The sequence below is a fragment of the Trachemys scripta genome, chromosome 2 (genome assembly GCF_013100865.1).
Source record: "Trachemys scripta elegans isolate TJP31775 chromosome 2, CAS_Tse_1.0, whole genome shotgun sequence".
Classification (NCBI taxonomy): domain Eukaryota; kingdom Metazoa; phylum Chordata; order Testudines; family Emydidae; genus Trachemys; species Trachemys scripta.
Window position 1 is genome coordinate 20,824,941 of NC_048299.1, and position 24,041 is coordinate 20,848,981.

General features: G+C 38.8%; 1 protein-coding gene across 4 annotated transcripts in view; it reads right to left on the reverse strand.

Moving 5' to 3' along the window:
- ESYT2 (extended synaptotagmin 2) overlaps positions 1-24,041 on the reverse strand; it is a 135,544-nt gene that overhangs the window by 71,507 nt on the left and 39,996 nt on the right. For all 4 annotated transcript variants that reach the window (XM_034760015.1, XM_034760017.1, XM_034760018.1 and 1 more), the window contains exons 4-6: positions 20,495-20,571; positions 12,391-12,463; positions 11,555-11,644 (exon numbers count right to left, since the gene is read on the reverse strand). In XM_034760015.1, the coding sequence (XP_034615906.1) occupies positions 11,555-11,644; positions 12,391-12,463; positions 20,495-20,571 (240 nt within the window). The remainder of the gene's footprint in view (positions 1-11,554; positions 11,645-12,390; positions 12,464-20,494; positions 20,572-24,041) is intronic.

Genomic DNA, 24,041 nt, shown 5'->3' on the forward strand with positions numbered 1-24,041 from the left:
TTGTTCCCGTGCTGTAGCAGGGAGTTTCTTGAGCAGATGGTGTAGTTTCTTTTGGTATTCCTCAGTGGGATCAGAGGATAGTGGCCTGTAGCATGTGGTGTTGGAGAGTTACCTGGCAGCCTCCCGTTCATAATCCGACCTGTCATTATGACTATAGCACCTCCTTTGTTAGCCCCTTTGATTATAATGTCAGAGTTGTTTTTGAGGCTGTGGATGGCATTGCGTTCTGTATGGCTGAGTTATGGGGTAAGTGATGCTGTTTGTTCACAATTTCAGCCTGTGCACCTCTGCGGAAGCACTATGTAGAGGTCCAGTCTGTAATTTCGACCATCAAGAGGAGTCCACGCAGAGTTCTTCTTGTAGTGTTGGTAGGAGGGTTCCTGTGGGTCAGTGCACTGTTCAGTGGTGTATTGAAAATATTCCTTGAGTCGGAGACAACGAAAGTAGGTTTCCAGATCACTGCAGAACTGTATCATGTTCATGGGGATAGTGGGGCAGAAAGAGTCCCCGAGATAGGACAGACTCTTCCACCGGGCTAAGTGTGTGGTTGGATAGATTAACAATATTGTTAGGTGAGTTGAGGGTACCACTGTTGTAGCCCACTGTGGCATGTAGGAGTTTAGATAGTTTACTGTCCTTTACAGGTAAGGTTACTTACCTGTAACCAAGCTTCTTTAACATGGACTCTGCATATTCACACTCATGCGATGCTCCAACGGGTGCACCCTGAACCATAAAATTCCAGCTAGCCATAGCCAGTGAAGTGCTCATGCACCTCCTTTACCCCTCCCTTCAATGAACATTGAGCATTCCAGAGCGAGGGTATAAAAGAGGTGTGGGGCTCTAGTCATCTCAGTTTCTTCCCCCGCAACCCCAAGCCCTTTGGCACATAGGACTCCAAGGTAGTGGGGAAAGGCAGGAGTGGAGTGTGAATATGCAGAGTCCATCTCAAAGAACCTCAGTTACAGGTAAGTAGCATTCATTTCTATTTCAACAGTCCTCTACATATTCCAACTCATTAATAAGCAGTACTCTGACTCAGGATGGTGGGTCCATGGAGTCCCAATTAAATAAGGATGGCAGGACTGTCTTGCCAAATCTTGAATCAGATCTAGATTCTAAATCTAAAGAATAGTATTTAGTAAAGGTCTATGTTGCTGCTCTATATATCTCTGTTAGAGAAATGTGTCCAGAAGAAGCCACAGAGACTGCCTTTGATCTAGTAGAATTGTTCTAAATTCTTGAGGAAGGGGTAACCTTTTCAATTTATATGCTTCAATAAAATATAATATAGCCCAGCGTGAAAACATTTGCACAGAAATAGCTTTTTCCTTGGTTCTTCCTTTCATAAGCCATAAATAATTTTGGGACTGTCTAAATTGTTTTGTCTGGTCTAAATAAAAGGCTAAAGTGCTTCTAAAATCCAAAGTATGTAATTTAGCTCCACCATCCTGAGTATTATGTCTGCGGGGGGAAAACCCAGTAAAATTATAGACTGGTTTATGTGAAAATTGGAGACCACTCTTGGTAATATCCTAGGGTGCATATGAAGAACTAAAAACTGGAAATGGTAGATCTGCCATTAATGTATGTAATTCACTCATATGCCTTGCAGAAGTGACTGCTATAAAAAACACTGTCTTTATAGACTACTGAAATAAAGAACAACTCCCCAAAGGTTCAAAAGGATGAAGGAAGTTTCATCAATTGTAATAGTATTAAATTAAGACCCCCAAGATGGCACAGGACATATTATTGAAGGGTTCAAGTTACTAAGGCCTTTTAAGAACCTCTTAATGACATCATTTGTAAAAACTCATTAGACCTCCCCAGGTACATGGTAGGCTGATATGGCTGAGAGATGAACCTTCACTGAAGACAGTGGAAGAACTGGTTTCTTAAGCTACAACAAATATTCTAATATATAATCAACTGGTGCTGTATATGGATATCATACACAGAAATCCACAATAAAAACCTTTTGCATTTACAACTATAACATTTCTACATAGACTTTTTCCTGGAATGTAAAACAACGTTTTTCTGTCATAGAATCCTATTCCCCATGTTGTTAAATGAAGAGACCCAAGATATGGATGATAAACCATCCCGGGTTGTTGCAACAAGTCTGGTACCAGTGGCAGAGGCTCCATTAGTCCTCTAGACAGGTAAATTAATTCTGGATACCAGTGCTTTCTAGGCTATGCTGGTGCTGTTAAAACTACCCTGTCCTTGTCCTGTCTTAACTTGTTTATCACACTCTGAATGAGGGAAAAGGGGGAAAATGCATACAGTAAGCCCTGACCAGTGTATTAAAAGGGCATCCGATATTAAGTCCCTTTCTCCGCCTGCTCTTGTGCAAAATTTCTGACACTTCCTGTTGCTACTGGATGTAAAGATAAATTATTGGATTCCCCATAATCTGATGAAATGTGTAACTACTTTGTCCTTCACAGACCACGCATGCATCTGACATTTCAAACCCCTCAGTAAATTGCAGGGGTGTTTTATTCCCCAGCTACATGGATTGCTATTGCATGAACATCAAGTTCTATAAACTATTTCCAAAGATTAATTGCATCAATTTATAATTGTAGGGAATGAGCCTTCACTTGCTTGCTCATAGTTTCATCATATTGTCTGTTACCCCCCGTCTGACCTGAGGTAGAAGTGACTTAAGAGACAATCTGATTGCTCTCAGCTGTAATATATTGATATGTAGGTTCTTGTCTTTTGGTGACCAATAAGATCCGGCTAACAAATTGTTCCTCAAATGTGCTCTCCAGCCCAGTGTAGATGCATCAGAGGTATTACTGACAGCACAACGGAACTGAAAAGAGTACTCCTCATTACTTTTTGAGTACATATTAGTGATATCAATATCTGCTGTGGGATTACTATTTTGTGATGCATGCTGTCTAAGCCTATCTTACAATTTATCGCTCACCTGTATTGAAAATCTATTCTCCTGAAGATGTGGTTCAATGCCAACAGATCCAGCAGATGGAGGGGAAAAATAGTTGGGTGTTGTAGGGACTGGAGGAGGAGATATATAGACATTTTTATCAATCTCTCCTCTGGGAGAAAAGCTCTTGCCACAATTGAATTGAGTATGGCTCCTATAAAGGGGATCCTCTGAGTTCGGTTTAGGAACAGCTTTTCCCAATTTATTTGTAATCCCAGTCTGGCAAATAAAGCACATATTTGATTTACATGTAATTGGATGTTTTCCCTGGATGCACAGGGCTACAACCCTAATTCCTACATGCTTTAACAGTTGGATTAGCAGAGATAGTTGCCTACATTGTGGTGTAACATGGGACGCTTTCCAGTGCACTCTCTCAGCACCTTAGAAACACGTTTTGCAAAGGTATAATGATGCCTCAAACTCTCTGGCAAAGCTCATGCAAGGTCACACAATCAGAAATTGCATTGGATTCATTAACAGGATGTTAAACTCAATGTAGTTCTCAATGTAGACAGGAACTTAATACAACATTAGATGGGCAGGGTTAACCCATAGTAATGCCAGTACTTTGGAAATATTCACTTAGGCCATCCCAACTTTAACCTATCAAATGCATGAATTAAAAGATGCAAGTTATACTGCTAAAGTGCATGAAATGACAAAGACCTCTTTTACTTTTACTTTTCTAAATATATAAATTAATGTAATTCTAAAGAATACTATTTATTGCAATGATTCTTAGACCGTGGAGTTCTTCCAGATATTCCACTGAGCACCTCTGTATCAAAAGGTGACTTACTGTGTCTGTAAGCAATGTTGTAGCCCAGTACAATTTAAAAAAAAAGGTTTCCAGAGGTTTTTTTGACCAATTCAAACATATCAAACAACTTACTAACCACATCCCTCTGCATCCTGCATGAGAGTTTTATAGTCTTCTTTGTCAGACATTTCTTTGGTATAAATGTGATCACAGATAAAATTTTCAAAAGTACCTAGGTCACTTATGTCCAGATTTCAAAAGATATTTAGGTACTGCTGCATTCAGTGTACCAATGCTTAAGTCTCATTTTCAAAAGGGCTTTAGGCACTTAGGAGCCTAAATCCCACTGGCTGTCAAAAGAGATTTAGGCTCCTAAGTGTCTAAACCCCTTTTGAAAATGAGACTTAGGCATTGCAACACTGAGTGCAGCAATGTCTAACTACCTTTAAAAGTGTGGGCCTTAGGAACCTAAGTTCCATTCACTTAGCCGATTTTGTAAATTCTACCCCATATTCAAATTTGCAACTACTGCCAAAATTGAAGGTAGAAGACAGGAGGACAGCACCAAACTGCAAAGTGGATAGTCTCTCCTGATAGTACTTGATTTAGTAAAAATACATGTAAAGTCCTATACCGAGAGGGAGGAAATAAACAGATAAAAATGGAAGGATGTTATCTAGCAACTGCATCTTCTCTATTAAAAGCAAATTGATTTTTATTCTGCCTTCTTTCATTTTTTAAAATATCTATAACCTACTATTCTAGTTGCTGCAGAAAGATAGAGATTGGGAAAGGAATCTGAACTTAAGCATGTCACTAGGTCATGAATTTACAGAATGAATATAAACAGACCTAATTTTAAAAAAATCAAGATAACTAACTGATTACACCATTTTCTTTCAACTAGTGTAGATGAGATGAATTTAGCTTTACAGGGAAAGCTGAAATATACAGTTAAATAAGCTCATTCATGAACTGTAGATAGTCATACAAAAAACTCCATGATTCCGGACTCAGTTTTCTGCTCTGTTACACAACATTCCATTTCAATTCTTTGGCATTAAGGCACATCAGATTTAGAAGAAAAACTAGGTTCAGAATATAGGAACATTTAAAAATATTCTTTTCTTTTTTAAAAGATGCATATGCAAACACATTTGATAAGCATATTAGCCTCTATTTTTTAAAATATGTTTTATTAGAAAGTATTAAGTGGGAACTCCTGCAGCTGAAAAAAAAAACAACCCCAAAAAACTATGCATTGCTCAGGAAAGTGGTAGAAAACTCTGGCAAACTCATTAGATAAGTATGTTCAGAATTATTAATTTAGGCAGCGTTGCCTTATATAGTCATCAAGGCCAGCAAAGAGATGCTACAGAGTGAGTGGAATTATTGCCAGTTACTTTAGATTGGAAAATATGAGAACAAAATCCATTGCTAGTTGCCAACTAATTCCTCCTCCTCTCCCCTAACAAATAAAGTGAAGAAAAGCTTTTCTTGGCTGCAGCTACTCAGTTTCTAAATGGTGGACAGGATTTTGTTATAGAACTTCACTGCTATACTAAAAGTTATTTTAGATCTTGCTGCAGAAGATTAAAACACAAATATTGAAGAAGATACAGTGGGAAAGAAATCTTGTAATAAAACAAAAACATTACTACTCAGTACTAATAAACCTGCTATATAAAACTAATTTTATGAGTCGATTGCTTTTTGGACAAGTGCTATTCAGTAGGGGTGGGACTGGCTCACTGGCTGAGTCTCAAGGTATTGGTAGGATCTGACATTTTCAGGAATTTTATGGTTATTCAAGTATTTCTGATTTTCATACTCTAGTCTACTTGCAGTTCTAAGTCAATTAAATCTAGACTTTAAAATACATTTCAAAATGTAGGGGACTAGTCTAGATTTGATTTTGACAAACAGGTAGGAACTGGCTGAGAATCTGAAAGTGGAAGGCAACTTAGGTGAAAGATCATGAAATGGTCGAGTTCAAGATTCTACACTAACCACTGCATCGGTGGGCAGCGATCGATCCAGCCGGGGTCTCTTTATTGTATCTAGTATAGTATAGATGCGATAAATCGACCACTGAGTGCTCTTCCTTCGACTCTGGTACTCCACCAGAATGAGGAGCGCAAGCGGAGTCGATGGGAGGGCGTCAGTTGTTGACTTACCACAGTGAAGACACCACGGTAAGTAGATCTAAGTACATCAACTTCAGCTATGCTATTCATGTAGCTGAAGTTGCGTATCTTAGATCGACCCCGCGCAGTAGTATAGACAAGCCCTAAGGAATGGTAGGAGGGAAAACAGCACAATAAAGATAATGGATTTCAAGAAGGCAGACTTTAGCAAACTCAGGGAGTTGGTAGGTAAGATCTCATTGGAAGCAAGTCGAAGGGGAAAAACAGTTCAAGACAGCTGGCAGTTTTTCAGAGAGACATTATTAAAGAGTCCAACAGCAAACTATCCAAATGTGTAGGAAAGATAGAGAAGTATGGCAAGAGACCACCCTGGTTTAGCCAGGATATCTTCAATGATCTGAAACTCAAAAAAGAGTCCTACAAAAAGTGGAAACTAGGTCAAATTACAAAGGATGAATATAAACAAACAAATAACACAAGTATGTAGCGACAAAATTAGAAAGGCCAAGGCATAAAACGAGATTAAACTAGCTAGAGACAAAGTGTTCTACAAATACAAATACGTTAGAAGCAAGAGAAAGACCAAGGACAGGGTAGGCACGTTACTCAATGGGGGGGGGAGGGAGAATCAATAACAGAAATGTGGAAATGGCAGAAATGCTAAATTAATTTTTTGTTTCAGTTTTTATCAAAAAGGTTCATAGCAATTGAATGTCTAACATGAATGCCAGTGAAATGCTAGTGAATGCCAGTGAAAATGAGGGAGGATCAGAAGCTAAAATAGGGGAAGAACAAGTTAAAAATTACTTAGACCAGGTCGATGTCTTCAAGTCAGCAAGGCCTTATGAAATACATCCTAGAATACTCAAGGAGATGACTGAGGAGATATCTGAGCCATTAGCAATTATCTCTGAAATCTCATGGAAGATGGGAGAGATTCCAGAGGATTGGAAAAGGGCAAATAGAGTGCCCATCTATAAAAAGGGAAATAAGGACAACCCATGGAATTACAGACCAGTCAGCTTTAATTTCAGTATCTGGAAAGATAATGGAGCAAGTAATTAAGCAATCAATTTGCAAACACCTAGAAGATAATAAGGTGATAAGTAAGTCAGCATGGTTTTGTCAAGAACAAATTATGTCAAACCAACCTAACAGCTTTCTTTGACAGGGTAACAAGCATTCTGTATAGGGGGGAAGCAGCAGATGTGGTATACCTTGACTTCAGTAAGGTTTATGATACTGTCTCACATGACTTTCTCATAAACAAACTAGGGAAATACGACCTAGATGGAGCTACTATAAGGCAGGTGCATAACTGGTTGGAAAACCATTCTCAGAGAGTAGTTATCAAAGATTCACAGTCAAGCTGGAAGGGCATATCAAGTGTGATCCCGCAGGGATCAGTTTTGGGTCCAGGTCTGTTCAATATCTTCATCAGTTATTTAGATAATGGCATAGAGAGTACATTTATAAAATTTGTGGATGATACCAAGCTGGGAGGGGTTGCAAGTGCTTTGGAGGATAGGATTAAAATTCAAAATGATCTGGACAAACTGCAAAAATGGTCTGAAATATATAGGATGAAATTCAGTAAGGACAAATGCAAAGTACTTCACTTAGGAAGAAACAATCAACTGAAAACATACAACACGGGAAATGACCGCCTAGGAAGGAGTACTACAGAAAGGGATTTGGGAGTTGTGACGTTGCACTCTATATGATTTTATGAAAATATGCTAATATAACTGGAATATGCATCATGCAAAAGGTCTCTTGTAAGGTATCATTACAAAGCTTATAATCTACTGAGTGTGATCATCCTATTTGTATAAATGTACCACTCTTGTATCAAGTACCGAGTACCAATACTTCTGTTAGTCTTAAAGGTGCCACAGGACCCTCTGTTGCTTTTCACTCTTGTATCTGAAACTAGAAATATGAAATATAACTCTGAGGGCCTACTGTAATTATGCAAAGTGTGGGCCATTAGTGGTGGTTTGGAATCTTGATGACCCCCATTAACTAGGACAATTGACTGCAGATGGCTCTGTTTTACCTGTAAGTCTTCCTGTATACGTATCTGCTGGCAAGTGGGTAATGAAGTCTTACAGTGACATGTGATCATATCACCTGAACTGAAATCCATCTTTAACCTATTGCTTTTCCATTGAGAATGGGGGAGAGGGGAACCCAGAGGGACAAAGGATTCCCACCTTATGCAAAAGATATATAAATGGGTGGGAATCCTTTGTCTCTTATATATATTACAAAATATATAAACAGAACAAAGAAAGAGCCATCATGAGGAATCCCCTAGCTACCACCTGAGCTGGAACAAGGGCTGTACCAGGGGAAAGGATTGTGCCCAGACTAGGAAGGCGTCCAGTCTGTGAAAGAGACTTACTGAAACATCTTTCAGGGTGAGGTATTATCTGTACTCAGTTGTATTACTGTATTAGACTTAGATTTGCATGTTTTATTTTATTTGGTAATTCACTTTGTTCTGTCTGTTACTACTTGGAACCACATAAATCCTACTTTCTGTATTTAATAAAATCACTTTTTACTTATTAATTAACCCAGAGTATGTATTAATACCTGGGGGGGGCAAACAGCTGGGCATATCTCTCTATTAGTATTATAGAGGGCGAACAATTTATGAGTTTACCCTGTATAAGCTTTATACAGGGTAAAACGGATTTATTTGGGTTTAGACCCCATTGGGTGTTGGGCATCTGAGTGTTAAAGACAAGAACTCTTCTGTAAGCTGCTTTCAGTTAAGTCTGCAGCTTTGGGGCAAGTAATTCAGACCCTGTGTCTGTGTTGGAGCAGACGGGCGAGTCTGGCTCAGCAAGACAGGGTGCTGGGGTCTCGAGCTGGCAGGGAAAGCAGGAGAAGTAGTAGTCTCGGCACATCAGGTGGCAGCTCCGAAGGGGGTTTCTGTGATTCAACCCGTCACAGGGGTTATTGTGAGTCTCAAGCTAAATATGAGTCAACAGTGTAACACTGTTGAAAAAAAAAGCTAACATCATTCTGGGATGTATTAGCGGGAGTGTTGTAAACAAGACATGAGAAGTAATTCTGCTCTACTCCACGTTGATTAGGCCTCAACTGGAGTTTTGTATCCAGTTCGGGGCACCACATTTCAGGAAAGATATGGACAAATTGGCGAAAGTCCAGGGAAGAGCAACAAAAATGATTAAAGGTCTAGAAAACATGACCTATAAGGGAAGATTGAAAACATTGGGTTTGTTTAGTCTGAAGAAGAGAAGACTGAGAGGGGACATGATAACAGTTTTCAAGTACATAAACAGTTGCTACAAGGAGGAGGGAGAGAAATTGTTCTCTTTAACCTCTGAGGATAGGACAAGAAGCAATGGGCTTAAATTGCAGTAGGGGCAGTTTAGGTTGGACATTAGGAAAAATTTTGTAACTGTCAAGGTAGTTAAGCACTGGAATAAATTGCCTAGGGAGATTGTGGAATCTCCATCATTGGAGATTTTTAAGAGCAGGTTAGACAAACACCTGGCAAAGATGGTCTAGATAATACTCTTAATCCTGCCATGAGGGCAGCAGACTGGAGTAGATGACGTCTTGAGGTCCCTTCCAGTCCTACGATTCTATGCCAGTTCTGTTTCCTATATCAAGAGTGCCATTATTCTCACTCTAGCGCCTAGTGCATAGGTGTCCACTATCTCTAAAAGACCATAGTTCACCCAAATGAGACCAGCTAAGGTCCAAAGGAATGCAGAATGAACTACAATCTGAAGGAGATTAGTACCAGACTGTGCCTGTTCTGAGAATAGACTGCTTCACTGTCTATCTGGCACCTTTCACAAGAACTAAATGGGCATGTAAAGACATAGAATTTGGTGGGGGGGATTTAGCCATGTGAATCTCAACTGCTAGATCTTGAGACTCTAAAAAATGTACTACTCTGACCTCATGTCACTCATAAGGTGACCAACACCTTTTAGGAAGGGATTTTAATTGGGATTTGTATCTAATTTAAAATCTTAACTCAAAGGATCTGCATTTACAGCACCTGTTAGCCAAGTAGCCCTGAGCTAACATGAACAAAGGCTCCCACCATCCCAAACACAATGGACAGAGAAAGGTACTGCCTATGACAAAGAAATCCAATTGACAGGGTTTAGTGAGAACATCTGTACTGCTCCATGTGATATCCCTTGTGAGAAACTGGTATATAGTCATGTAGGGCCAGAAGCAGGACATAGGCCATTCATGTCTGAACAACTTAATAACTCTTCCATTTCTGTCCTCTACACTCTTACATTTTTCATGCCAAAGGATAAAAATGCTCCCAAAACCAACAGAACCCCCTAAATCCCTATACTTTTACTCATTTTGGAGAGGGAGTTAATTCTGGGGAGAAATAGAAATAAATTTCCTGACCTCCCACAAAAAGCCAATCAACTTCTTCCAAATACAAAACTGATATTCTTTTAAATTCCAGTCATCCAACGTTGCTTACATGTAGCAGTATTACATGACTCCACCCCCTTATCTTATCATCAATTTATCCTTGAAATATTTCCTTAACATTTTTACATATACCACTGCAATTTTAACCCATATTCCCTTTTACTAGGCACTAATTGTTTGTCCCAGATGAAGCAATCCTGTGAAGGATGACTTCGTAGCCTTATGAGCTGTTAAGTCTCCTCAAACAGAACATCTCTAACCAATCTAGATGTAGTAGCATCAGTTGCTCTAAGGCTTTTCCTAGAATGAAAACATACAAATGCTATCTGATTTACAAACTTGCCCTGGAGTGTCAAACAGTTTGTGAACAAACAGTTTCTAGAAAATGAGAGGCAACAATGAACATTCAGATTCAGAACAGGATAGAAAAAAACTATATTCTATTCAAGTCAGAAGAAGAAATGGTGAAAGGGATAAATGGAGAGGCAGTTCTAAGCACAACTCCCAAACCCAAACCATTCTTTTTAGGTGACAGATCTGAGGAACTGTCCCAGATTGAGGTATGATTAGAGAAGGCTTTGGAACAAATTGATAAATTAAACAGCAATAAGTCACCAGGACCAGATGGTATTCCCCCAAGAGTTCTGAAGGAACTCAAATGTGAAACTGCAGAACTACTAACTATAGTTAAAATCAGCCCTGAATTTACAAAATGGAATATACCTGCTTTTGCAAATATAGACTCCTGCTAGCTGAACAAAAGAAGCGTCTATTTTCATTGTTGTTTGTATGGTACAGAGACATCTTGAAAAGACACAAGTGCCTGGAGAAAGGGTAGATTTCTAAAATGTGACTACCAACAGTCTGATTTCGAATACAGAAATCAGATTTTAAAATATGTCAAAAAAACCTGACTAACAGGAAAGGTGTTATGTAAATGTTATTGTTCTAAGACCTCTGAATCTAATTTCACTATGAATATAATTCCAAGGTTTAAAAAAAACAAGTCTAGCATTAAAGGCCTTGCAACTTTTGCTAAGTTAATAGTCAAACCTTCTAGATAATGTCCTGTGACAAGATAAGTCCAGGGAATTCTTGTGATGCATATAGAGTCCTTATCTTCAGTCTCTTTCCATCATAAAATCAGAAGAGCTCATTCATTCTTACTATTCTTATTAATATACTAGTCAAAGAGCAGAGCAATGATTCATAGCTAGTTTTTTTACTTACGGGTTTCCTAAGGAAAAAAATAGATAGTGCTCCAATTAAGGGCATGTCTCCAATCAATGGTTCCAGGATAACCCTCATAGTACCATGCATCTGAAGAAAAAAAAGGGGGGGAAGGATAATGTAATTGACTCCTATCAATCTAGGTACTATACATAGATTAAGTGCACACAGTAGCAAATATACACATAACTGCTTTTTTGAAAGCCTTTCATTATGGGTTAGTTTATGCAAGTGCAGATGGCCCTATACATCACTCAGTCTAACTAAAGCCCTTAACAAGGGGGAGTTAAGTGGTACATAGGTCTTTGTGCAAGTCCACTGTAAACGGATGCATTCTCCCTAAATTGTTAAGTCACACTAGCATACTTTTGATTTATATACAACTGATGCTAAACATTCTTAGATGCTACTTTACTACAACTAAATAATAAATGTGGAAATATGTATTTACTCATATGCCATAAAATGCTGCAACAGACATACATGTATAGCAGAGACACAAGTAAATGTGAATCCTTATAAATATACCTTATGAACTAATTCATTCTTAAAATCTTTTACTTTGCCTTCATGCTGTTCTCAGCAGAACATGCCACATGTTTAACATTTATTTCCATATTTGAGAGAATAAATTAACTAGTATGTCAAGAGTATACTAATGAGATTTAAATTATTATGTAACAAAGACCAATGCTATGCAATTCAGAGGTAATAATAAAAGCAAAAGAATTGGTAAATTATATTTTGTGTGTCAACTGGTGAATTGTGTCATGACAAATGTGAGATAATTTGTAAAATTGTGGCTATGGTGAAACAAGAGAAAAACTGAACTTCACCTGTATACTTTTTACACCAGCTCTGCAGAAGAATTTCTTGATCTCCAAATCAATTTCACAATTGCCAACAAAACTGAGGAAAAACAGAAAAACTACAGTACTGTATAAATGTTTTACATTTCTAGACTCTAAAATTGAGACACATATTTAATTGCTAACGCCAGCATTCTTTTCCCAATAACACTAAACATTTCATATGAAACAATTGTGCTTTTCAGAAACAATTATATTCGATATAAAAATAACTATCATTTTAAAGCACAAACACAGAATTTTATCCTGAAGTTAGATTGTAAAATCAGATGGAAGAGGTGTACTCTCATCTTTAAAACGGTATGTAAAAGAGAAAAAAGCAGAAAAGTTATAGTTCTGGGAAATAATGGAAGTACTTATTATGAATACACACTTCCTTTTAGGGGCACATGTTATACGATAGATTTTCTCATTTGTTGTATGGTGCCATGAGAAAACATTCAGATCTTGAGAAGTATCCTTGATTATTATAGGCAGAGCTAGTAGGGCCATCTCTTATTATAGATGTCTGACACAATTATAGGACCCTGTTTTCAGTTGCTTATAACTTTGCTAAACTAACTATTTGGGCTGAAGTTTTCCATGCTGTCTGACTCAGGCTGAATTGTTCTGGAAAATTGTTCAGCCATTTTCATGAACAAGGCTGGGGAGGAAATCCTTGTTTTGCACATATTACAATTTTTTGGTGACTTTTAATTTAAAAAGCTCTAGCTCAAGAAGGATGCTGATAAATTAGAGAGGGTTCAGAGAAGAGCCACAAGAATGATTAATGGATTAAAAAACATGCTTTTTATGGTGATAGACTCAAGGAGCTCAATCTATGTAGCTTAACAAAGAGAAGGCTAATAATGGGCTCTTCAATCTAGCAGAGAAATGTGTAACACGGTTCAATGGCTGGAAGCTGAAGCTAGACAAATTCAGACGGGGAATAAGGTGCAAATTTTTAATGGTCAGAGTAATTAACCATGGGAGCAATTTACCAAGGATCTCCATCACTGACAATTCTAAAATCCAGCTTGGATGTTTTTCTAAAAGATATGCTCTATGAATTATTTTGGGGAAGTTCTAAAGCTTGTGCTGTACAGGAGGTCAGACTAGATGATCACAATTATCTCTGTGGCCTTAAAATTTATGACTCCCTCATGATTTGCAATAAGGACTTGCATGTTGGGAGGAGGTATCTTTAGATTCCCCCACCCACATGAAAACCCACCCATGTATGCTTCTGATTAAAAGAAACCACACACACACACACACACACACACACACACACACACACACACGCGCCCAGTAGACACTTTACCGATTTTAGCAGCTAAAATCCCTGAAGATTTTATCCCCACTGACTTTACTCCAGCCTGGGCCTGAGCAGGACTTTCCCTGAAATTGCAGGTGTTGTGGGCTGTGACGAATCCTGAACTGACAGCAGGAAGCCTGTCTCTCCTGTCTTCTCAATGACTTTTACTAGGCCCAGGCACCATGGAGGACAAAGCTAACTGTTTCAAATGCAGAGGGGTCAAGAACGGGATCTTGAGGGCAGGATGGATTGGGACAAGGAGCAGGTGTGAAGGAGGGGGAGAACTGAGCCTACAGCTGTGAGCCAAGGAAAGAGGCTACACCTGGGTGGCCAAGAAGACTACACAAGGAGCCAGGAAAGGGAAAAAAAAGCACAGGTTGGGAGGACTGGGATTCAGTGTGAGGCTGCAATTGGATGGGCAAAGAGAATGGGGGGGATGCTGAGACTGGACAAGGAGCTCAGGAAGAGAGGGATGTGGGTGGAGGAGAAAAGCAGACTAGAGGAAGACTTAGGTGAAGGAGTATGGACTGGCTGGGTAAGGAGACTGGAAGGAGGAACTGAGAATGGTTTGGCAAGGAGACTGGGATGAGAAGCCTGAGGAATGGAGGCTGGGACTGGTTAAATAAGGAGAAAGGGACTGGGGCAAGGAGCTAGGGGTAAGGAAGTGACGTGACTGGAACAGGGACAGGTTGGAGGGGGTCAAGGCAGAAGAGGGTTACACTTATTGGGAATGGGAAGAAGAGAGTGTACCCACTAGATTACATTCCCCTCCAGTGCCAGGAATCTTGGATTCCGTTCTTGAGTCTCACCTTTCCTATTCTGTCAGCATAATCTGTGAAACCAACTGGCAAAGTATCTCATTCCTGTCTAGTAGTGGTCCATATAGAGGATGACAACTTACTCTTATTATCAATGACTCTGTTAGGTGAAGTGGCAAAGGCTGTGTGGTGGATCTAAAAGTTCCAAAATTGCTGATGAACCATTTGGGTATCAATATGCTGCCACAATATAGATTTTTTTTTTCCAGTTTGCTTTTTTAAAAATCTAGGAAGTCACACACACAAAAAAATCACAGTAAAAGAATATTAAGCTTGAAAGTCAAGTAATCAAAAGTCAGGAAATACCAGAATTAAGGTTGTATGTGCAACCTGAATTTGTGCATATGCATTACAATACAGTCTTTATTTACATGATCACTTACTATTTTTCCATAGAACCACTGCCTCATTCATTTAGCTAGCTGTTCAATATTTTGTTTTCTCTTCATTGTTCAATTAAGGTCTTATTTATAGTACACACTATTAAAACCCTGTTATGAATATAGAATTATTCATTTCCTCATGGGTTTTTTGATGGCACTCCTCGCTATAGTATTGGAGTGCTTCAGATATTAATGAATTTATTTTCACTACACCCCTTTGAATATTACTATCCTCATTATGCAGATCGGAAGCTGAGACACAGAGACATTAAGGTCAAAAATATCCACTAATTTTGGGTGCTCAATTTGAGATACCTAGGACCTGATTTTTCAGAGGACTTAGAATTATATAGCAATTTATAAGTTCAAAGCAGAGCTCCCATTGACTGCAATTTGAGCTGTGTGTTCTCAGCACTCTGCAAATCAGACCCCAGAATCTAAAATCATGCATCCAGAAATGACATAACACACAGTTAGTGATCACCTGTGAAATATTTGGTTTAAGTGACTTGTCTAGCATCAGATAGGAACTCTGTGGCACATCCAAAGATACTATTCCCCAGGGCTGCATTCAACTGTCTTAACCATCAATTCCAGCAATCCCCTGGCTCATTCACTACACACCTCTCAGCTAGAGCAACAGATGAAACAGGGGTCCTACAGACAACAGCTTCCTTTACTACACAACCCTGATTTATCCCCAGAGCAGGTCCAGCTTGTGCGCTGAGTGAAACAAGGGTCCTATGGAAAAAATAGTACTGAATCACATAATTAAACATTGTATCATAATGCACATGCTAAAAAGAAACCAAATTAAGGTTGTATGGACAACTTTAATTCTGGCATTTCCTAATTTTTCAGTGGATGACTTTGCAATCTTAATAATGTTTTTAATTTTTTTTTTTTTTTTTTGGTGTGTGTAATATATTAGTTTCTTTGTCTTTGTGTCTGTTATAAGAGTTTATCAAAACAAACTGGCCATTAGAAGTAAACAGCACCAAACTGGAAAAAATCAGTAACAAGCTTTAATCTTAAAATATATTAGAGAAAACTTTGCCCTTTAACACGTTTTGCTGGACCCATGTATATGTGACACAGTTAGGCTGTACCATCACCTACTATTTGGAGTCTCATTTAACAAGCACAGTCTATCCAATTGAGATCATAATGGTCCAGAAATATTTAAGACTACTTTAATTTGCAGATCACTAAAGTGACAGAGAGACATGTCACAGTCTAGTGGGGAACACTTTAATCCACAGCCTTTTGATTTCTTAGATATTCATCCACTCGGTGTGTTCCATAAAAGTGCTTTGGGAGTTACTCATAGTATGAAAGAGGAGAATTAATAGACAATAAAGTGTGCAGATTCTTTATCTGGCAAGCCATAACAGTCATTAGTGAGTCAGTATCAGACTAACAGAAGGATTACTGACCTAATGGATTAACATCTCATTTAGATTTTTTGTATCTTTTTCGGTACTTAAATGGCTCTCAACATTTGTGAGCCTTTCAAATAAATTAAAAAGACAATGTTCTCCCTTCCCCGACGAAGCAGATTAAGAAAATGCATCTGTGCTTACCTGAAAATTTCCCTTTTTAGATAATAATAAGGGCTTGTCTACTTGGGGAAGTTTGAATTTACAGCACATTAGCGACTCTGCACTACCTTTCCATATAAGAACATAAGAACTGCAATACTGGGTCAGATCAAAGATCCATCTAGCTCAGTATCCTGTCTTCCCACAGTGGCCAATGCCAGGTGGGTGCCCCAGAAGGAATGAACAGAACAGGTAATCATCAAGTGATCCATCCCGTCATCCATTACAAGATTCTGGCAAATAGAGGCTAGGGACATTATCTGTGCCCATCCTGGCTAATAGCCACTGATGGGCCTATCCTCCATTAATTTATCCAAGTCTTTTTTGAACCCTCTTATAGTCTTGGCCTTCACAACATCCTCTGGCAAAACGCTCCACAGGTTGACTGTGCATTGTGTGAAGAAATACAGAAACTGTTTGAGCAGCATATTCCAGAAGTCTTGAGTTCTTTCTGAGTGTAGCCTCCATTGATTTGAGATCTACCATACCATTCTCTGACTAGAAGGGAAAACCTATAACGGCAGCATACTGCAAAAGAGACCCAGTTTGGGAATAAGAGCCATTCAAGAAATATATGTTTGCTGATGATGTTTTAAAGAAAGTCACACCAGTGAACTGGTGGAAGTGACTTAAGCACTTGGATTCAGAGACTGCTGAAGTATAATCTCACTTTTAATAGCAGTAGCTTCTTCTGCCAGTGTAGAAAGAATATTTTCTTCCTTTGGACTAATTCATTCCAAATTGAGAAATCGTTTGGGACCTGAAAAAGCAGGAAAGCTTGTTTTTCTTTTCCAGATTATGAACAAACAGGAAAATGAAGATGAAGATGACTGAGTTAGCTGCAGATGACAATATTTTAAGTTTTTCATATTGACCTGGCTGACATAGTCTATTAAATGAAATATTTAAAAAAAAATGTAACTATTTTAGTTAAAAACAATTATAACAAAAACAAACCTGATTTTAAAAAACTTCAATGTTTAACTAAATTCAAAAATTCATATGCTTGTTTTGTTAAAATATTATATATTTGCTGTTGAAGAAAAAAATCCAGAATACAGAACATTGTTGTTTTAGTTAAATAAAACAATTTACATGCCTGTCTGGGGATGTTCTCCTCCTAATACATTATGGCAAGAAAATCCTCAAAATGTTAATGATTAACCTGTTGAATTGGAGATAGTTCACCTCCCAATGATTTCATAAATATCTGCTTCAATTACCTTTGGTAAATAAAATAACCAAACCATCATTCATTTTCTGATATAGCTGTAAAACTAATCTGAAAAGTTTTCAAAATAAATGACCTTAAAAATGTATAGTGTGTACCTTCTAAAAATGAAACCTACACCTATCTCTGAGTTATGAAGAATATGTATTAAGGTTATAACAACCAACAAAAATGCACTTTTATGTAGAAATCCATGATTAAATCCTGACTAGTGATTTAAATCAATTTGATTTAAATCAAATCCACCCTGACAGCAAGCCAAGGTGTGACTCTACAGTCCCATGCAGACTCTGCTACAGCACAATGAAATTTGCAGAGCAGGGCTTAGTGTGCTGCTACTTCAAAATGTAATACTCCAAGCTGCACTCCAGGACTTTCATTGCATTGTACCACTGTTCATATGGGACCTTACTGTGAAGCAAGCTGGTGTGGAAAGATTCACTTCCTGGCTTGCAACATAGTAGTTTGCGGCATAGCTAAGCCCTAGAGTGAATTAAGGTAATGGTCACAAACTTTTAGTGTGCAATAAGAATTAATAAATAGGGAATTAGTGGAGAGTAGCCAGTGTACTGTAAATACAACCTCTCTGTTTGAGCTCTAACTTGCCAGGGAGACAAGCCCCAAAGTCCACAAATCCATTACACTGGGTACTTCAGCGTGCTTGCACCTTGGGCAGAACCAGATTTGTCAATCACTCGCAACAGAGAAGTGCCCCATCTCCTGATGTGCCCTCCAGCTGAGGAAACTTCCACAGCCAGGATAATTCAAATCTACTTTCCTAAATTCGACTCCGTTAAACACATTTATGGAAAACATTTCTCCTATTGCAGAGCATGGTGAATTCTACATAACAACAACAAACTCAAATCCTTGTATGTTAATTTTCATCTTTATTTGGATCATTTGTTTGTCCCAAGGTGAGCCAGATCCTACACAAAGAAAGGAATTTTCAGATAAGCACAGATACATTTTCCTATTCTTCTTCATGTTAAAGTATACAGATGTGTTTCAGGGGTGGGAAACAGGATTATTCTTTAAATTTGGACAAACAAAATGAGGCAGATTATATATAAATCACTGCCATCTTCACCTGGTCACAAAGGCCTTAAGAAAACTTCTGCAAAAAGAAAGGAAATTACATTGGCTAAGATTGGATGAGCAATATACAGTATGTGTTTAACTAATGGCTATCTAGCAAATCTCAGTACAGGACACGTGAATATCCTGCTCTGAGATTATCAGTGCTTGTAAAACCTGGACTCTGATGTTAAACTAAAGGAGGAATATTTCTTGAAGTGAATGAATATTATGACAGTTCTGAGGACTACCAGACAGAATTAAATGTGTAACACTAGGTCTCATTAGCGAAAGCTTCAAACTTCAAATAAACTAATCTAATTGGAGATAGAGTAGACATCCTGATGGCTGCTAATGTATAGATGTATGACACCTTCTACATGGCTACAACACTGCATATGACACCTTCTGTCAAAACAGGATGTTTTCTAGGAATTATATTGGGGAAGTTCTATGGCCCGTGTTACACAGGAGGTCAGACTAGATGATCACAATGGTCCCTTCTGGCCTTGTAAACCGTGGAAGGATTCAATCTGTGCTGTAAAGAGAAGAATGAGGTTCCAACATCATGCTGTATGACCTTGGGAGGTTGGAATAAAGTTGCTGCCCTGAGGAAGTTCTTAAAGTTGGAATTCTTGGAAAACTTGGAAAACTTCCTTTTCTGAACGTGCTGAGAACCTCAGACTACAGAGACCTGAAATTTTTGTCTGGACACTCTTACACTTCCATAATAAGGCCCTCCTGGCGGAAATGAAGGCTATGTTCACGGGTTTAATGTGGTACTTAAACTATGGACTTTGCAACATCCAGTAGAATAAATTCTACTTGTTGATTTCTCTTTTGGGGTCCATGAGAGTAATAAACCACTACATCTAAGCATTCATCTTAAGCCTATTTGTTCCCGGATGGAGGAATAGTCTTGCAATAGCAGACATCTTCTGTGAGATACAGATATCTGAAAATTCATTGCTAGGTTAATCAAGATTGAAAGCCAGAAAGACATAAATAGTATCACTATGGCTCTCCCATGCCTAAAAAAAACACAAGAACGGCCATACTGGGTCAGACTGATGGTCCATTTAGCCCAGTATCCGTCTTCGGAATTGGCCAATGCCTGGTGCTTCAAAGGGAATTAACAGAACAGGCAATCACCTAGTGATCCATCCCCTATCATCCACTCCCAACTTCTAGCAATCAGAGGCTAGGGCAGTGGTCCCCAAACTTTTTACCTTGCATCTCTCCTTATCTTGTCTGCGCCCCCAGAACCAGGAGTGGGGCTGAGTCTCCGGGAGGGGGGGGATGCAGACAGGGGTAAGAGGGCTAAGGCTGGGGCCAGAGCTGGGGATGGGGCTGAGAGCAGAGCCCCAACCCCGGCCCCGGCAGCCAGGGAATTGGGATGACTTGTCATTTTAGAAAAATTCAAGTTATTTTTAAATTGTGTATTCATAAAGCAAACATACAGACTGCTTTAGATAATGACTATATGCACAATTATATTAACAGATATTACATTTGCTTAAAGAACTGAGAATGACCGCCTAACAAATTCAGTTATAAAACCCCCAACAACATGAATGCAGAACCAAAATAAACAAATCATAAATTCTAAAATATTTTATAATGGATGTGCGTGCTCTTATATGATAATAAATAAATAGGATTACCTGATTTGAAGATCCAAAATGATCTGTCTTTTATCTACGTTTTCAGTGTACACTTTTACACCATTTATCCGAAGTGGCTGAAACAATAACAATAAGGTGTCCATTTAAAAATGTTAAACTTTCTTCAAAAATTTGTCATGTTTTGAACCTTATCTTTAACAGAAGGATATAGTATTGAGTAACATAAACAAAGTTGCAGCAGGAATTGCTTACATATTTATTATCTACATTATTTCACCAAAGCATCACTAAAAAAATGCAATTTAAAACGTATTTGTCAATTTAACACAGTGAAGTAGGAGTGGGAATTTACTGGCCACGTACCCAGCTTCATCCAAGTGCTGCCATGCTGTGGCTCGACAAACCTTGCCAGACCATTCCTGGAAACAGCATCCAGGGCTTAGGTTTCAGGCTTTACCTATATATTTTATGATAAGCCTTTGTTCCCCTTAAAAATCTCTTTCCTGCTTGACAGGGGACATCACTAATCTCCCCCCTCAAAAGAAACATCCCATCACTTCCTTTATCAGGCTTGTTAAAACAGCAGCATTTAATGGAAGCTGACAGGAATCATATGCAATTTAGAACACTGCAACTCATTCATATCAACCAGCGTGGAGAAGCTGTGACACAGGAGCCTCAAGATTTTTTTTTTTTTTTTTTTTTTTTGCCCACAGCGTCTGCAAAGTTTTCAGCTCTTGCTGACCTCCAAAGTGAAAGACTAAGATTCCAACTTTAATACCCTGGTATAGCAGAGCAGTGCAATTGGGCCGGTTTACACCAGGTCTGAGAAAAATTAAGAAATTAGACACACGCTGATGAGGCTAAGCAAATAGTTCTGTTTAATGTTCTTTAATGACTGTTTTTACAGATTTTATTTTGTCTGTTTGTAAGTGAGGGTGAGGTCCTCTGAATCCTTCCTTACAACTCACAGCAAACTATATCGTTAGAACTAGTTCACTAACCAAAGTTTCCATTTTAGATTTTTCTAAAATAACTAAACTATATCATGAAAAGACTCATTTATGGTTTAAAATTCAACTTTTTTAGTGGAAAGGTAGGATTCCAAGACATTGAAGCTTGTGCTAATTTGAATTGATTTTATAGTTCTATATTGTATTAAAAGGATATGCTGGAATTAATTATGTAAAAATACATGTTCTGTATCTTTCATTCTTACAATTCTTTAATAATACGTGTTCTTATGAGAGAAGACAAAGACCCATCTTGCTATAGCCTCTCTTGGTACATGTAAGAATGTTAATTTTGCCCATGTGCAACTCCTGTGAGCGTGCACACTGAGGGCCTGACCCAAAGACCACTGCCAATGAAAGTCAATATAAACATTCTCACTGATTTCAGTAAGCTTTCTATCAAGTCTAGAAATAACACTTATAAAGCAGCTTTCATTTAAAAAAAAAGTCTCGAAGGAATCATATTTCTCCCATCACCCACTTCTGGGTGGAAAGTTTCTGATATACTGCAGAGAGCAACACTACACAAGGAGATCAGTGTAACACTACACAACTGAAACTACAAGGAAAGTTTTCATATGCACAACTTAGTTGTCTGAATTGGAATTTAGCCAGAATGTAAGAATTAACCTCCAGGATTCTTTATATATTACAGTATTAGTCTTATCTTGATCAAAGCCTCGGTTTTGTGTCCCAAATGAAAGACAGCATATTCAACTTCCCAGGGTTCTGCTCCTGACCTTGCACCACTCAGAACACCATGCTCAGACACTGATTCAATACTGACACATATGGAAGAGTCCCACCAATTTATTTATTAACATCACTTCCTGGGTTTTCCTTTCCTGGGTCTCTTCAATCTAAGGGTAGTCTACTACCCAATCCGGTGGGTAGCGATCGATCTAACGGGGATCGATTTCTCTGCCGTCGACTCCGGAACTACACCGCGGCAAGAGGCGGAGTCGAGGGGGAGTGGCAGCCATCGATCATGCGCCGCGAGGACGCGAAGTAAGTGATTCTAAGTCGATCTAAGATACGTCGACTTCAGTTACGCTATTCTTGTAGCTGAAATTGCGTATCTTAGATCGATCCCCCACCCCGCAGTGTAGACCAGGCCTAAGAGCTGACCTTGTTCAGCTTAAACTTTATTATTTACTATTTATATTAGAAATGCACCTTAAGATACCAAGTGAGATCAGGGTTCACTGAGTTAGGTGTTGTACAAGCACATAGTAAGATTCTCTGCCTCAAAAAGCAAGACAGATAAAAGTTGGAGGAAAGAAAGCATTATCATCCCCATTTTACAGAATGAAGTCAGAGAGACTGACTTACATCGCCAGGGAGACTGTAGCAGCACTGGAAGCTGAACCTCAGATCTCCCGATTCCCAGTGGGCATGATGGGAAAAAAGGAGAAGCAAGCACTTTGAAATCCCCAATGGAAACCCTTCTTCGCACTCATGATAGGTTGAAAGAACAATGTAGGACTTTTCCACACAAAAAAAGTATATTAAAGTTAATGTTTAAAATCAAATTTACACAAGTTAAGAAGGAAGGTACTGTACATCTGGGGTCAGGTTTGAGTTATGAGGGATTACAAGTGTCAGTTACAAGGTTCATAAGATATATACATAGTACATAACCAGCATAGACCCAGATTGGGATGCAGGAGTTTTTAAAACATCTCATAAGTGGATAAGTGATCTCAGGTAGGCCACCCACAGAATGTATTTAGAGTCCAAGTCAGTACTGGTGTAATGAATAAATACTTGGGGGAAGGGGACACGTCCCTTGGTTTGTCAGGGAAGGAAGGAAGTGGGTTATTTCCCTGACCGGCGTTCTCAATTACTCGACCTGGTACTGACGGTGTCCCACGGTGTCCCATGATGTGCTCTGTGTTACTACATCCTCAACTGCTCTACAACTCCACTTGACACAGATGAGCATAAGCATATTGGTTGCTCTAACCCATCTTTGTATTTCCCCAATCTGAAAGGCTACTGGAGGTCATTCTAGACTTTGTTGTAATTCAAAGGAGTCTCAGAGAAGCTCAATTTCATTTGGCTGGAACAATCCCAAAGGGCTCCACAGCTGGGGACTGCTAGAGGGTAGCATGCTCTGGCCATGCCATGCCTTCTCTGCAAGCCAGAGATTCAGCCTTGCCAGAGGAATACCCAGCTGACTGTTAAGGAAGCTGTACAGACCATTTGTGTCATTGACATAGTGCAAAGTGGCCAGAGCAGTGCCCAGGATCTGATCCTTTTAATTATCAGCATTGAGGTTCTAAGAAATGGAAATACAAACAAACCAGAACTATCAAAGAAGCAACAGAAGTCTTCTGAAGAGCTCTTGACAGTCCAGCAGACAGAGGAATTTTGGTGTGTTCTGCAACTTTATGAGTTAAAGTGGCAATATGAATCAGGATCCTATCCTTAAAATTCAATGAATATATAAGCAAGATTTCATTCTCTCTAAATTAGACTGGAAGTATGCTGTCAAATATTTTCTCTACATTGTTACCTCTATATCTGAGCTTCTCCTATGACTTTACACTGGAGGCTGAGACCAAATTTAT